At 38.4% G+C, this 16,421-nt stretch overlaps 1 protein-coding gene across 2 annotated transcripts in view; it reads left to right on the top strand.

Annotated features, from left to right (window-relative positions):
- Positions 1 to 690: 690 nt before the first annotated feature.
- The window catches only part of LOC141258810 (cytochrome P450 2C5-like), a 63,231-nt gene continuing 47,500 nt past the window's right edge, over positions 691 to 16,421 (top strand). Inside the window, exons 1-6 of one of the 2 annotated variants that reach the window (XM_073673956.1) lie at positions 691 to 844; positions 3,189 to 3,385; positions 6,899 to 7,061; positions 12,900 to 13,049; positions 14,186 to 14,346; positions 14,998 to 15,174. In XM_073673956.1, the coding sequence (XP_073530057.1) occupies positions 3,206 to 3,385; positions 6,899 to 7,061; positions 12,900 to 13,049; positions 14,186 to 14,346; positions 14,998 to 15,174 (831 nt within the window). In that variant the 5' untranslated portion in view covers positions 691 to 844; positions 3,189 to 3,205. Of the gene's footprint in view, positions 845 to 1,143; positions 1,331 to 3,188; positions 3,386 to 6,898; positions 7,062 to 12,899; positions 13,050 to 14,185; positions 14,347 to 14,997; positions 15,175 to 16,421 lie in introns of those variants that run through there. The other variant, XM_073673957.1, reaches the window with a different exon arrangement.

Genomic DNA, 16,421 nt, shown 5'->3' with positions numbered 1-16,421 from the left:
AGGAGTATTTTTGGTTTTGGTTATTTATTTTGCCTTATATACAAGTCATCACCCTGGAAAGGATGTTCCTTAACATGTTTCCCAGGAAAATTCATTTTGGTTTCGTTTTTGTATGTTTTATTGTGAGTCCGTAAAAGTGGCGTAATACCTCTGACAACGTTGTTGACAGTAGTGAGCTGGGAGTCAGAGATGTTTCCAGGGGTCTTCCCCATGCTGTTCCCATGTCATTTGAGCACTGTTCCCGTAGATTTACATTGGGCTCATTGCTCGGGTCGAGCACCTGTGTATTCCAATTTGCTCAACCCGAGCAACGAGTACCCGAGCATTTTAGTGCTCGCTCATCACTAATAGTGAGGAGACTTAAAAGCAATGCATGCTCCTCTGGGAAATTAAATATGCAAATTGTCTCTTCAGAGAGGGAGAGGATTATAACTCAAGAGCCACAATCTGTGATTTCTCTTCTCCACCACTATGGACTGTTGGTCCTCCAGACAGAGAGAAACTATTTCTACTATCCCTCTGTTCTGGATAATAGTGGAGGATCCGAACAATGGATTTTTTTCTAATGTAAAACTCAACTGAAATATTTTAGTTTATAATTAAATGAAGTAAAACTTCACACAGAACAGTGATCACATATCAGTATTACACCTTTGCAGTCTTTATGAGCTGAGAATCTGAGAGGCTTATAAATATCTGATAACTGCTTTGGTGTGAGGCAATGTTATCAGAACTGCGAAATCACACAGAAGAGCAGGATCCAGTCCTGGACCTTCCGCCTACAATCTAAACATTACTGGGGGCTAAAAGGGAGATTTTACTCTGTCCACTGCAAAGATAAAAGGTAAGATAAGATAGAGCAGAAACATTACATTTACTAGAGTCACTTCAAGATGGATAGATAGAAGATAAATAGACGATAGATAGAACACATTTGAAAGAATAGCTTTAAAGAGCAAAGCTTGAAAGTGAGGTGAAGAATAATCCATCACTATTTTACAAAAAAAGTCCCAACATTTCGTGTACACCTCTGTTTTATAATTAGCGGGAGTCATGTAGTGGGTGAGGGGCTTGCACTCTTGAATGTGCACTAGGCTGATGGTGAGATGACCTAGTAATGGGACAGCAAATAATCAACCACGAATACATTCTCAGTTCTCATGGCTCCTGTATCATATATGAGGGGTCAAGGGATAACCAAGTGTGAGGGTGAAGGAGATCATAGGAGACTGTAAGCTAATCCCTAAGTGTGAAAAGAGGGTGCCATGCCAGACACGACCAGGAAATTAATACCTGTGTGCAAGGAACTGTGACTCAGGAAGGCAATGTAGTAAGTTTATCTGAAGTCCATTGTATGTTTTACCAGTGTTTGCGTGAGTTTCCTCAGGGTTCTCCGGTTTCCTCCCATACTCCAAAGACATACTGATAGGGAATTTACATTGTGAGCCTCAATCGAGACAGTCATGATGATGTTTGTAAAGTCAGGATGACTATTATGGTGCTTTTTAAGCGAGTAAAATAAATATACTGTATATATAAATAAATGACACTCACCTCTACATACGGTGCATCAAATGTTGTCTGACATGAAGGACATTATTCATTATTACATTTGCACCTGTTTTTGCTGAATTTCTGTGGGTATTTTGCACCTTTAGTTTTTGCACCAAAATTATCTTTCCATTTGTGCCTTTTTTAAGTCTATTTTACATGTATTTGGATGGTGGTTTTTCTTTTTTTTTTGTTTAGTTGGTGAGGTTTAAAGTTTTTCTGATGTTTTTCCTTACTCATTAATTGCAACTTTTTGAAAATTCACAACATTTGTCACTAATGTACTCCAGTCCCATCTCCTGTAGTGATTTCATGTACATCAGACTTTATTGATGTGAAGAAAGAGGGTCTTCTGTGGGCATAATACTACCCAGACAACACCAGGTGAGGGTAAAACAGTGTGGTAATACTTTATTGAATAACTAAATGAAACAATAGATACACAGAACAGTCGCAGCAAATACCCAAGATGGTAAAACATTACACAGTCTCACCCTTCTGCTGGTCCACCTGGGATAGAACAGCTGTGACTTTAGGACTTTCAGGGCCAAAAACCTCAACTAGTGGGCCCCCACTTTTGGCGAGCCCCCACAGAGTGAAGGTAGTGGCAAACTTAGGAAGCTGACAGTCCATTGAGGTACAAGGCCGGGAGACCCAAGGGTCCCATCCTGGCCTCTCTGAGAGTTTCCATGGGGCCAGATGACTGGCTGGTCCCAATCTGGCTTCTCTGAATGTCTCCATGGGTTCCAGGTGATGGGAGGGTCACACCTGGCAACAGGGGCCAGGTGACTTCATTGTCCCAACCTAGTATCCCCAAATGCATCCATGGGCTCTCTTATGGTCAATGAAGCAGATCCATATCTTTCTAGTCAGGGCCTTATACCCTTAGGCCAGAATCATGTAGAATCCAAATCTGTGTCTCTCTGGATTGAGCCATGCTACCAAGACTAATGGTCCTGAAGAATCTGTCTGATTTTTTTTCTCCTTGTCTCTCTCTCTCTTTAAATTCTGCTGCTACAGAGGCATATGTCCCTTAAATAGTTAAAACGGTCTTTTCAAGTACACGTCCACAGCTCAAGGGTTAGGGAAGGTATTATTCCACAGGGCTCAGGTTTCATTGTTTGAGCATTTAATCATTTTTCACAGTTGGTAAAGCAGGGGGCTCTTGTAAATAAACATCTAGATGGCTTTAGTACAATATGCAATTGGCATAGTAACAAACATCATTGTTTCAGAACCAAGTGAAGACAACATTCAGGGTTATACAAATACTGGTCTGTCCTTCTTGATCCACCAAAGAAACAGACGCAAGTTCTAAAGTCAACACACATACAATAGTGCATTTCTCTTGGCTTAACAAATCTAGACGTCTGGCTGATTAGATAAGAAGCTGTTCTGTCAGAATTGTGCTATTTTTGCCCCTTTTTTTCACCAAAATATGCATTTTTTTGCATTAAAACCTCACAAAAAGGCAGGAAATGTAAAAAAAGGAATGTTTTTTATTTTGTACAAAATTATTGAACCTCGTTAGCAATTTGATGACTTTGGTGCAAAAAAACATGAACTAATACCACAAGACAAAAAAGAAAATCCTCAATAAAAAATCAGGTTAAAAGTTTTTATCTGTCTTCCCGTAGAAACGTTTCCCGGCGCCATGAACATCTCAGATCCCATCACACTGGTTCTGTCCATTATTCTCTGTGTTTTTTTTGCCCTGTTTTTCTATGGAAGGAAAAAAAATGTTTACAACCTGCCCCCCGGACCGCGGCCTCTTCCAATCATAGGAAATCTGCACATTCTAGACCGGAAAAGACCTTATCAGACAATGCATCAGGTAACATTCAGATTGTATGATTATTTTATCCTGAAGGGTTTTGGTTCTGTTTCTTGGAAGGTTTAATGAATAAGCTACATATAGTGCAGATATCTGACCCCTTCACAACATGTCCAATTTCTGTTTTTATGTTTCTGTTTTTTTCTCCCTTTTTTCCCAGAGCCATAACTCTTTTATTTTTTTGTCCACATAGACATTTGAGGGCTTGTTTTTTGTGGGACAAGTTGTACTTTTGAATGACACTATTCATTTTACCACATAGTTTGCTCAAAAATAGGAGAAAAACTCCAAATGCGACAAAATTGTGAAAAACAAAATTTTGGGGGAATTGCTTTCACAGTGTACTTTTTGTGGTAAAAATAACCATGCAATATGATTTTCCTCAACAATATGATTATGGCTATACCAAACATGTCCAGTTTTTTAATTATTTTAATGGCTGAAAAAAAATCTGAAGTTTGAAAAAACAATCGGGGGGTTTTGTTGCCATTTTCCAAAACCCATAACATTTTTAATTTTTGGCTGATGGAGCTGTGTGATGGCTTATTTTTTGCATTGTGAAGCATCAATTTTACTAGTACTATCTTGAAATAGATGTGACTGTTTGATCGCTTGTTACAGGATTTTTTGTGGAATTGCTGTGACTAAAATACGTATTTCTGACGTTCTTGAATTTTTCCCGTTTTCGGTGTTTACCGATAGGGTTAATTGTTTTTATATTTTGATGGATCGGACATTTCTAAATGCTGCTATACAGACATATCTGTATTTTTTACTTATTTTTAATATCTTTATTCTCAATGGGGGAAAAGGGTGTGATTTGAACATTTAGTTATTTTTTATTTTTTCATATTTTTAAAAAACTTTTTTTTTTTACTTCTTACTGTTTTTGTTAGCCCTCTTAGGGGACTTGAAGATGCGATCATGCGATCGCTTGTACTATATACAGCAATGCCAGAGCATCGCTGCATATAGCAGAAATTCTGGTATCCATTGAAGCCCAGCCACAGGCCGGGTTTCAAAGGAGCTCTGTAATGGCAAGTATGGGGGTCATCAGTTGAGCCCGCTGTCAATCTCCGAAAGTGGAATTTAACATGTGCTGACAGGGGCACACATAATTCCACGCTTCCATCTGTTCATCCGTGACATGATCGCGGGACAATCACAGCTTCAATTCTCCTGAGGGGACTATTAAATACAGTAAAAATATATATAAAAAAAGTTTTTAAAAATGTGAAAAAATAAAAAAAATACAAAAGCTCAATATGCCCAAATGAAGATAAAAAAATGTAAAAAAAATTAAAAATACACATATTTGGCATCGCTTCATTCCGAAATGTCCAATCTACCAAAATGTCAGAATTGTGTTTTTTTGGCTGACGTAACAGTGCAATTAAATGCAATAAGAGGCGATCAAAATATTGCATCTACACCTAAATGATATAAATTAAAATGTCAGCTGAAGGTGCAAAAAAATAAGCCATCACGCAGCCCCAAATCCTGAAAAATGAAAATGTTATCGGTCTCGGAAAATGGCGGCAAAGGCAAAAAAAAATTTTCATGCAAATTTCTGAATTTTTTTTTCACCACTTAATTAAAAATAAACTATACATGTTTGGTATCTGCATACTCATACTGACCTGGGGAATAATTTTGCCAGATAAGTTTTACCATATATTGAACATGGTAAATAAAATTTTTTTTAAAAATTATTGTGGAATTGCATTTTTTTTTTACATTTTTCAATTTCACTGCACTTGGAATTTTTTTCTCATTTTCCACCACACTATGTGGTAAAATCAATGGTGACATTCAAAAGTAAAGCTTGTCCTGCAAAAAAAAGCCCACATACGGCCATATTGACTGAAAAATAAAAAAGTTAAGGCTCTTGGAAGAAGGGGAGGTAAAAAACGAAAATGAAAAATGGAAAAAAGACCATCATGCTAAGGAGTTAAGGTTTGCTGCCTTATGAGAAAATGTTGAGGATGTGAAACATAAAGGGGCTGATTTCTTGAGCAATTTTCACCACTTTTCTGTCTCAAAACTGCTTGAAATGTTGCAAAGTTTGCAGTTGTGGCAGTTGTGGAAACATTTTGTATCTTTTGATAGTTCTACACTTCTCCTGGCCAGCACAACAACTCTTTTAAAAGAGGAAGAGGAGCTTAGCAGGATGGGCGTGGCTGATAAATTCATCATACTCTACAAAAATAGTATAAGTTACATCAGAATTGTGCTCTTAATAAATTTGGAAAATCTTTCCCCGCATACTCTTCATCAAGACTAGAAAGGAATCTGTCATGTCCTCAAACTCTGTTAACCTTCATATATAGGGTTAATCACGTTACAACGCTGATGCCTTTCTGAAAGCGCGGTTACTGTTAGAAAATTAACTTCTCTCCCCTCAGGAGCCACCGGCTTTCAGTCGTCATAGAGGCGTGACCGGCGCTTTAAGTGACAGCCAGCCTCACAGCAAATTTGTGTTGAGCAATCTGCTAATTGACCCTATTTCTGCAGATTAATTGCCTTTGGGGAGATTACAGGTTCCCTTTAAATGCATGTGCTTTGGTCTAAAACCATTTTTTTTAATCATGCTTTTTTTAATAATTTTGCCCTGACTGCCTTCCATAGCTTCTTTGCTGCTCTGACTCACTGTCTATTGTCGGCTGCAGAATGTGTTATTTGAGAAACCGTCAGTGAGCTCATTCTTTGCTCATCTTTGCTCTTCTGAGCTCCTCTGCTGATTTATGACCACAAAGCTCAGCTCAACTTTCAAGTCTTCATAAATCATCTTGGGAGAGCTCAGAAAATTAAAGATAAATGTTACATACTGTCTCTCCAGAACCATCTCACTGACAGATTCTCAGGCAACTCATTCTGCAGCAAGCAATAGAAAGTGCAACAGAAAGGCTATATAAGGCAAGAGTGTAAATTTTAAATAGGTCACATTTGCAAAAATTAGTTTTAGCCAAAACTATATTCATTTAAACCGGACCTGTCACCAGGGAAAAGTGCCCAGTTTTTCTATTATTTTATTCCCTCTATTCCCCAAAGTCCTAAATATGAGATATGTTTCCAGAGATGTGACGCTTTATTATTTATTGCTAATTTTCATAGTCTTTACAAATTGGTCATGGCTCTCAGGATCCTCAGGGGCGTGCCTTTAGGCTGCTCTGCATAATTAACCTTTGAGCCATGGCCCTTGGATATAGACCATAAAAATTAGCACTATATAAAAAGGCCCATATTTCTGAAACCATAAGGTGGATTAATATAAAACAAAAAGTGGAATACTCAGAGGAGTAGTGGTGATAAAATAAGAGCAAAAACTGATGACAGGTCCTCATTAAGTAGAAGAAAAATCCCCCAAAGTATTCATCTCCTTTAAGGTTTACGAACATAAAATGGGAAAACCTCTATAAGAAATTTTGTTCTTCTGTTAAAAGTTGCTTATCACAAACACTTGGAGACGTATCATTACGAAATACACTATCAATAACATCTTGTACTTTGCAGCTGTCTAAGAAGTATGGACCCGTGTACACCATAAAATTAGGAGTAGAGAAAGTTGTTGTCTTATGTGGATACGACGCCATAAAAGACGCCCTGGTCAATCATGCAGATGAATTTTCAGGCAGACCAAGCGTGCCAATTTTTCTTGACGTAACTAAAGGAAAAGGTAAAGATGATAAACTTACACCATTGATCGCCAAAAGGAAAGGAGGATTGGTACATCAAAAGATTAATCTGTCTTTTATTTCATCTGTTTAAAACGGGGATATCCATAGCTAAAAAAGAGAATGATTCTGAAGCGTTTCTGGCATATCTTCACTTAGTGGTAGAATAATTCATATTTAATGACTTAGGGGGAGCTATACAAAAACCGCGTCAGAATCGTTCTCATTTTTAACTATGGATATCTCCATTTTAAACAGATTAAATAGAAGACAGTTTTATCTTTTGATGTACCAAAAGTTTTGGCTATCGCACACTGTTTGTCAGCACTATGGATTGATGTACTCACTCATATAAGCAGCAATAACAGCACGGTGAGGCTTCTCACATTTTTCTTGTATAGACTTTACACCATTGATCACTTAATTTCTACTCCTTCTTCATTTCAGTATTAAATAGGTTTTCTGCTTTGGAAAACCTCAGCTTAATTTTTGCGTTTCCCAATAAACAATCTGGTCGTAGGGAGCTCAAGGTTAGGATTCTCCTACATCAGGTTCAATAGGAGAAAACTGGAAGACAATGGCACAAAATAGGGTCTTACCCAGATAGAGGATATGAGAATGATGGATGAAGGGATGTGCTCACCTGGAAGGGTTGTAGGACCACAAAACCATAGAAATCTCAGAAAAAATGGCTGCTGAAGATCCAGGATACATAGAAGGAGAGAAAAACCATAGAGGATGGATCTTTAACTGCGCTGCGGAAGACATCAAATGATGTAAAATGAAATGACGGAGGCAATGTGTGGACACCAAGATGTAGTATATTACGTCTGGATGTCTGCTTCCAGTAGGTGTATACGTCTGAAAATGATGCACAACAGAGCAAATGTCAGCACCATTATATGGGGGGAGGTTTGGACGCAAGCACCATTGGCACAATGAACGTGGACAAAAACACTGTGTGAAAGGGCCCTTAATGACAGAAAAATCAACATTTTCCTTGGTGTACTGTACTTGTGCGGTACAAGGACTAAAAAAAAACTAAAAATCAATAGGTAAAAAGTGTTCTGCATTTTTCTGAATTTTTTTCTTCTTTCCCAAGCTTAGATGATATGAGCAAGAAATTCAATCAGGAAGCCTTAGGCAACATGTTAGTTTGGAGGTATTCTGTCTCTCATACTGCTGAGATCAAAACTTACTGAACCTACTCAATTATGCCTTTCCCAATCTAAAATACCCACCAGAGTAAGAATTATGAGAGAAAAAAACCTTTCCTGGCTAGGTTTCTACACAACTATAGGAATCCAAGAGGTTACATAAGGTCCAACAAAATGACCAATAGGTGTGTGGACTGTTTTTAGTCTTTTCTTTTTTTATAATTATGTTAAGGAAAAATTAAAAAATGACCTAGTTTTAAATAAGGTTTTAGGTTAAATGAATTTAAGAAAAATATTGTCATATATTTAATATATATTTTTCTCCATATAACAATCTCAATTAAAAATAGAAATCTTGCTATTTTCACACTGACAACTGGGGCTTTTTTTTGGACTCCAACTTCCAGTTGTTTCAGGAAACAACACATGTACATAGCTTCCATGATCATACCCCGAACATATTTTTTTTATTGAAGCATCCTTATGAGCATGTGCAAAGATCACTGTGAAGGGAGGGGGAACAAGGAAAGTTATGATATCGCCTATTACGATTGGTGAATCCTGTGTTTTAAGCTGTGTATAAAGATGTTATTTGTCATTGTAATACTTGCTCTGATGATAAGGAGCCTGCTGAAAAGAGAGGAAATGTGAGTCTATAAAGGCCTCTATGATCACTGTGAAAACTGCAAGAATTTTGTGTTTTAATAAATATAGTGATATGAAAAAAAAATCCACATTTGTATTAAACAGAACCTGTCATCACAATCTTGCAATGTAAAGTAAAGGCATGGCTGTAATGACACTGTAACACTGATGAAATTGACACCTTTGGTGAAGGAATCTGCTCTGTGGCACTTCTGTATTCAGCATTTGAAATTCTCTGCTAATTAGATATCGGTGCATGGGGGCTGGACTGTGATCTTTTCCTCACTGTCTGTAATTTCACCCCTCTGTCTGCCCCTGGTCTTTGAATAACAGTTCAATGCTTTTTCAGTGACCTGCGTCCTCCATTTGAAATCTGCTCTTCAAACACCAGAAACAGGAAGAGGGGTCGGGTAATTGCAGATAGTGCCCACTGTTATCATCTGCAACAAGTACTAAGGAAAGATAGGGGAAAGCTGTCCCTACAATAAGACTAAGCTGAACCCCTACGATGCAGCGGGCTGCCTGTTCCTAGCGAACAGACCCGCCTTTGTCCTCGGCTAGTCTGAATGAAGACCTATAGCATAAGGGGAGGGGTCCCTAAAAGAACTAAGGACTGGGACAAAAATGGGACACCTCCTAAACAGAGAAGTTGCTGCAGAACACAAAAAGACAAACTGACAAAAAGGTACTAGAGGTCCCAGAAGGACCAAGTAAACTGATAGAGAAAGGCATCGAAGCACCTGGCTAGAGAAACAGTCAAACACTAAAGTCCAGCACAGCCAAAAGGGTGGAGCTGGAATATAAAGGCAGATGGTCACGTGACCACAAAACACAAGATGGAAAAAAACAAACAGGAGGGTTCTAACACACAGTTCAGCTCCTGTTTATTGAAACCTAATTAGTCAAAATTTGGAATGCTAATTAGAGAAGAATAACAAAGCAAATTCCTTCAGTAAATATATAAATTTATCAGTATTACAGAGCTATTAAAGCCATGTCCATACTTTTCATTACAAAATGGTGCTGACTAGTGATAAGCGCGCATGCTCGTTACTCGAGATTTACGAGCATGCTCGGGTGTTTTCCAAGTATCTTCAGCATGCTCAGGTGTTATGTTTGAGTCACTCCGTGTGCACGATTTGCAACTGTTTGACAGCTTTAATACATGTGAGGAATGCCTGTTTCTTAGGCATTCCTCACATGTATTAAAGATATCAAACAGTCGCAAATCATGCACACGGAGTGACTCAAACATAACACCCGATCACGCTGAAGATACTCGGAAAACACCCGAGTATGCTCATTGAAAGGGATAACAGAATATACTCGCTCATCACTACACTGTGTTCCAAATTATTATGCAAATAATATTTTCTCAGATTTTCCCAAATTACCTATATGAATTGTAGTCATTGTAATTTTCCAGTCAAATAACTATTAGAGTACAATTGAAAGGTTTTTTTACAAACTGCCTATGATAACAGTATATTTTTAAAAAAATAAAAAACTCAAACTGCACTCAAAATGCATGTTCCAAATTAATATGCACAGCAGAGTTTTCAACCTTTTCATTTTAATAAAGAACAGATATTTTTGTCATTTTTGAAATTATAAGCATTAGCAGGTTGCTACAAACTGAAATCAAACAGTTTTCAACTTAAAACTTTATTCTAGGTGATGTTACATTTGCACATAGGACCCCTTGTTCGAAAGGAGCTTCTGAACTCTCTCGTCCATTGAATTTGTCAGGTTTTGGATGGTTTCTGCTTTAATTGTTTTGCATGAGGACAGAATACCCTCCCAGAGCTGTTGCTTAGATGTGAACTGCCTCCAGCCATCATAGACACTCCTTTTGATGATGCTCCAGAGGTTCTCAATGGGGTTGAGGTCAGGGGAGCATGGATGCCACACCATAAGTTTGTCCCCTTTTATGCCCATAGCAGCCAGAGATGCAGATGTGTTATGTGCAGCATGAGACGGGGCATTATCATGCATGAAATGATCTCGATGGTCCAGATGGATGGAGTGGAGGATTGCTGGTTGATGGACACCCGATGAAAACACGGCTACGGCGCTACCAAGGAGGAGGTGGAGTAATGTTTTGGGCTGGAATCATGGGGAGAGAGATTGTCGGCCCTTTTAGGATCCCTGAAGGGGTAAAGATGAACTCCATAATGTATGTTGAGTTTCTCAAACAGCACTTCCTGCCATGGTTCAAGAAGATGAACCGTGCATTCCGCAGCAAGATCATTTCATGCATGATAATGCCCCGTCTCATGCTGCACATAACACATCTGCATCTCTGGCTGCTATGGGCATAAAAGGGGACAAACTTATGGTGTGGCACCCATGCTCCCCTGACCTCAACTCCATTGAGAACCTCTGTACCATCATCAAAAGGAGTGTCTATGATGGCGGGAGGCAGTTCACATCTAAGCAACAGCTCTGGGAGGGTATTCTGTCCTCATGCAAAACAATTGAAGCAGAAACCATTCATAACCTGACAATTTCAATGGACGAGAGAGTTCAGAAGCTCCTTTCGAACAAGCGGTCCAATGTGCAAATGTAACATCACCTAGAATAAAGTTTTGAGTTGAAAACTGTTTGATTTCAGTTTGTAAAAAGCTGCTAATGCTTATAATTTCAAAAATGAAAATTTTTTTGTTCTTTATTAAAATGAAAAGGTTGAAAACTCTGCTGTGCATAATAATTTGGAACATGCATTTTGAGTGCAGTTTGAGTTTTTTATTTTTTAAAAAATATACTGTTATCATAGGCAGTTTGTACAAAAACCTTTCAATTGTATTCTAATAGTTATTTGACTGGAAAATTACAATGACTGCAATTCATATAGGTAATTTGGGAAAATCTGAGAAAATATTATTTGCATAATAATTCGGAACACAGTGTAGTGCTGACAGGTTCTCTTTAAAAATGTATGTAGCATAAAAACTGATTTAAAGAGATATTCTGAAGTTCTTAAATTGCTTTAATAAGGTAGACAGCATGAAAATAAACAATTTTGCTTTTTTTACTTTCTTTTTCTACCTGCTGTCATTCTCCTGCAATGAGAGCTTTTATCTTTTATAGTGTAGAGCTGGTTTTCATGGAACGTTTCCATGGAGCGCAGACTCTGGCAGACAATGCACAGTAGTATATTCCTGGAGAGAGGTTAACTCCTAACATCCCAATCAGCTCTCTCCAGCTTATTAATTTCTATACAGCATTTTTCTGCTCACCTCCCTCTCCCTTCCTTCCCCTCACCCATCCTCTCTTGCAACATCACCAACCCCACAGCCTTCAGAGCTGGTCTCCTAATCATAGCTCTCACTGTCAGGAGAAGTGTACTTGCACCAAAATCCAATGATCTCTGCATATAAATATAGTCATAGCAGTGTAGACTTAGAATAAACCACTGATAGCTGAACGTGTAACAGCAGAACTTGTGCAGAGCTTTATAGTTCTGCTAATACCATAGCTCTGATACTCACCAGAAATGTTGCTCAAGGAGGAGCGCCTACCCTACTAGAAACCAGGAAGTAAGGAAACTAAGGAGACTGCACTGTTCTTTGCTGCTCAAGAGACTAATTGAGAATACCCCTTTAAACAATCGGTCATTTTTCTGACCTTTGCTTCCTTTTACATACCAGTTCAATATTACTAGTTAAAATTACAGTGAATTCATTCACATACTGTATACTAAGATAATTTCATGTCCAACTTCTTAAAAAACTACTATTTTCCTGACGTGGAATATATTTTATTTTAAAAATCTATCATACAATCGAAGACTATTAAGTCCATGGAGGATACATTAAAGAAACACTTGCTACTCCACGTAACTTCACTGGGCATTTCTTCAAAAATGTCTCATCCTGAGGAGACACTTCATTGATCATAATAGAATTTTTAAATTTAGGATAATTTTTGACTCTTGGATCTATTAAGTGCTACCTATGAATTGGCCACTGAAAAAGAAATGTTGGTAGCCATCTTGTATGTCTATTATCTTTCCCTCATTATGAAACATGTCCTCAGGAATTATTTTTACCAACTATGATAACTGGAAAGTGATGAGACGATTTACTATATCAACCCTTCGAGATTTTGGAATGGGCAAGGAAGCCATTGAAAACAAGATTTCTGAGGAAAGTGATTTTCTGGTAAAGAAGCTCAAATCTTACAAAGGTTAGTGAATGCTTCCATCGTACCAAACTTATGTAATCATGGGTGAAAACTATAAATACTATAATTATAAGTGGTAGGCTATGCTGGACATAATTCTGAAGGTCTGAGCTCCAGTTAAGGTCCATCCTTGACTTCTTTTTTCTTGGTTACCAATATATAACCTAAATATGTTATTGCACCCATTTATAATAAGGACTACTCTTGAATAATTCAAAATGTCATAACCACCCAGGAACACAGGATCGGTTCTATAGTCACTTTTAGATGGTGTCGTCTTCTGCTAGATCTCAGAGGTCCTATCATGGCTGGTCTCCAACCATTGTATGATCCCTTGTTCCTCTGGTGGACCAATTCAATCTTGTTTGTAGTCTATGAGTATATTTTATATTTGAAAAATAAGTAAATGTCAAAAATTATTAACAGGAAAAATATATATAGACCTGAGTAGTCTCGAATGCTTGCAGTTTGTTACCATCTATTTAGTTAGCCATTGAAAGGTACCAACCACTGAGGACTCTCAAACGTTAATATTTTTCTAATTGTTTAGGGATCTTGATTTAGGCAACTTGATATAAATGTTTTAGATGGAATCACACACAACACCATATACTGTTTAATGGCTGAGTGGTTAGCACCATTACCTTGATCGGAGCAATCTCTGCTTCCCAATCGGGTCTTCTTCTGCTTTGGGTGCCACCATGCTATGTCCTGATACTGCAATAATTGTATATGACTCTACAAAAAACATCCTGATGCTAGGTAACATCATGATCCATGACTCCTCTGGTGTTAACGAGAATCTGATTGCAAGGAGGAAAAGAGTTGAAGACTGGAAAGAGTCATGGTCATTCAACATATTTTGGAGGCTGCATGGTTGGCTTTTGGCTAAGTATTGGTTATGTATTGTTCACCTACTCTATATATTAGAACATGAATAATTTTTTAAAATGAGATTCACAAACAGAGTTGGAAGATCTGTGGCTATTCAACTTTTTTTGGGGGCTACATGGTCGACCATTGGCTTTATTATGTGCACTTACTCTATACATTAGAACACATTGTGTTTAATATATTGAGTTTCACACACTTTAATGCTGTAATATCTTATGGCTCTTATCTAGTCATTGTATTTCCAGGTCAGCCATTTGATAACACCATGATTATAAATGCTGCTGTAGCCAACATAATCATCTCCGTCTTACTGAGTAATCGATTTGATTATGAAGATCCCACACTTCTGAAGCTGTTGAAGATCGTTAATGAAAATGTCCAATTATTTGGATCCTCAAAAGCCATGGTGAGCAATTGAACTCCATATCGTATTTAAATGGGTTCCCTGGGAAATATTGTTGACTGACAATCCTTAGGAGAGACAATCTTTATATACAGTACATACTCGGATGACTGGAGATGGAGTGAGGAGGCATATCCTCTGGCAGTAACTTAACTCCACTGGCAACAGTGGATCAGACATGCTGAAATCCAACATACCTAATCCTACTTTCCTCAATATATCTCATTGGCAGAGAGTTGGAACACACCAAAACAGTTGAATTATTTGGTAAGTCCTGCTAATAGTAAAACGTTTAGCTGACTTTCCTCTAATGTGTATGGACACATCTTTATGATCCCCACAGATCATCAAAAAAGAAAACTGCTGGTGCTCGTTAGAGCCTTGCATCAACCTAGAAGCAATTTACTCGGATTGCAACATAGAAGACCACAATGGAAACTGAGACTCAATCTGCTATTGTTTGCCTACTCCATGGATGAGTACTACTGTTCAATTCACACAGGACTTATGGATTTGTTGGAGTTCCAGCGGTCTGGCTCGCATCAATCATACAATTGCAATCCCATTCAGTATACATATGACAAGTGTTGTTTGTAGGATTACCTCTTTAATTTGCAGGACTACACATCTACTGTATTTTTATATTCACTGCAGCTTTATAACGCATTTCCATCTGTGATGCGCTGGTGTTCCAGACTGCAAAAAACAGTGACCAGGAATGTGGATGAATTGCACGCATTCATTCGAGAGACCTTCACCAGCCACAGGAAACAACTGGATGTAAATGACCAGAGGAATCTTATCGACTCATTCCTGGTGAAACAACGAGAGGTACTAATATACGAACAGATACGTATGTGGCAGAGCCGAGTTTGTTATCTGGCATAACCAATGATCAAGTGTCTTTTCTTCCTCATTTTCCCAAATATATAGATGGATTTTGTGTATGCACTCAGTTAGAGCCTTCTTCTGCGACATCCAATGTTTCCTTAGTGAAAAATAGTGCTTCATGCAAAACTATTTGTTCTATATAAACAATGACCATCTCAGCAGATCCAAATGACCCCACTGTCACGATAATGAGGTTCATTGAGCAATGCAGGTCATCAGGTTTTTGCTCTGTAATCTGAGAGCAGCAAAAAAAATATAGAGGTTGAGACTCTGATTCCAGAGATTTATCGCTTAGTTTACTGGGTGCAGCAATTGTGATAAAATCACAGTTTTATTTCCTGCAGATCTAGCAGTTCTCTGAATGCTGAGCTGTGTATAACCCTGCCCAAACCACTACTGGCAGCTTCCTGTTTACACTGTACATTGACAGAAAGCAGCTACTCAGTGGAGTGGACAGGGTTATATAGTGCAGTTGACTAGGAGACACGTGTCACATTGTCTTGTAGTAATAATATCATGTTGATAAAACACTGATTATTTTGAAACAGTAAGGGTATGTGCACACGATGCAGAAATGCTCAGGATTTTTTCCTGAGCGTTTCTGCATCTCTCTGGCAGGAAAAAACGCATGCGGATTGTACATGCGGTTTCCTGCCAGGGACATGCGGATGTGAAGCGTTCTTCACTTTCATTTCCGCATGCGGGTTGACAAGCGCTTCCCAAGCGATTTTAGCATCACTTGGAAAGTGCTTGTCAACTTGGTCACACTATATTAATCCATGCAAACGGCATGGATTTATATAGTGTGTGAATGTCAAAAAATAAAAAATAAATATATACTTTACCCTCTGATGGCCCCCGGTGTCCGGCTTCGCACGGTCCCGGCTGCCGGCATTGAAGACTTTAGGACCTTCCGACGTCAGCGTCACGTGACCCATCACATGACTCTGACGTCAGCGAAGGTCCTTCTTCATTCAACCCCGAAGTGCCGCGAACCAAGCAGGAGCGCTGCGCGGGCCGTCAGAAGGTGAGAATATATATATTTTTTATTTTATTCTTTTTTTTTAATGGTACCTGGGTCTGGATGAGACTCCTCTCATCCACACCCGGGTACCATCCGCACATTAGACCGCATGAAAAGCGCATCAACATATACAGTGATGCGGATTCCATGCGGTCTAATGCAA

The sequence above is a fragment of the Phyllobates terribilis genome, unplaced genomic scaffold (assembly GCF_046119375.1).
Source record: "Phyllobates terribilis strain yellow unplaced genomic scaffold, ASM4611937v1 Scaffold_3__8_contigs__length_932513732, whole genome shotgun sequence".
Classification (NCBI taxonomy): Eukaryota; Metazoa; Chordata; class Amphibia; order Anura; family Dendrobatidae; genus Phyllobates; species Phyllobates terribilis.
This window is presented reverse-complemented; position numbering and strand designations above follow the sequence as displayed.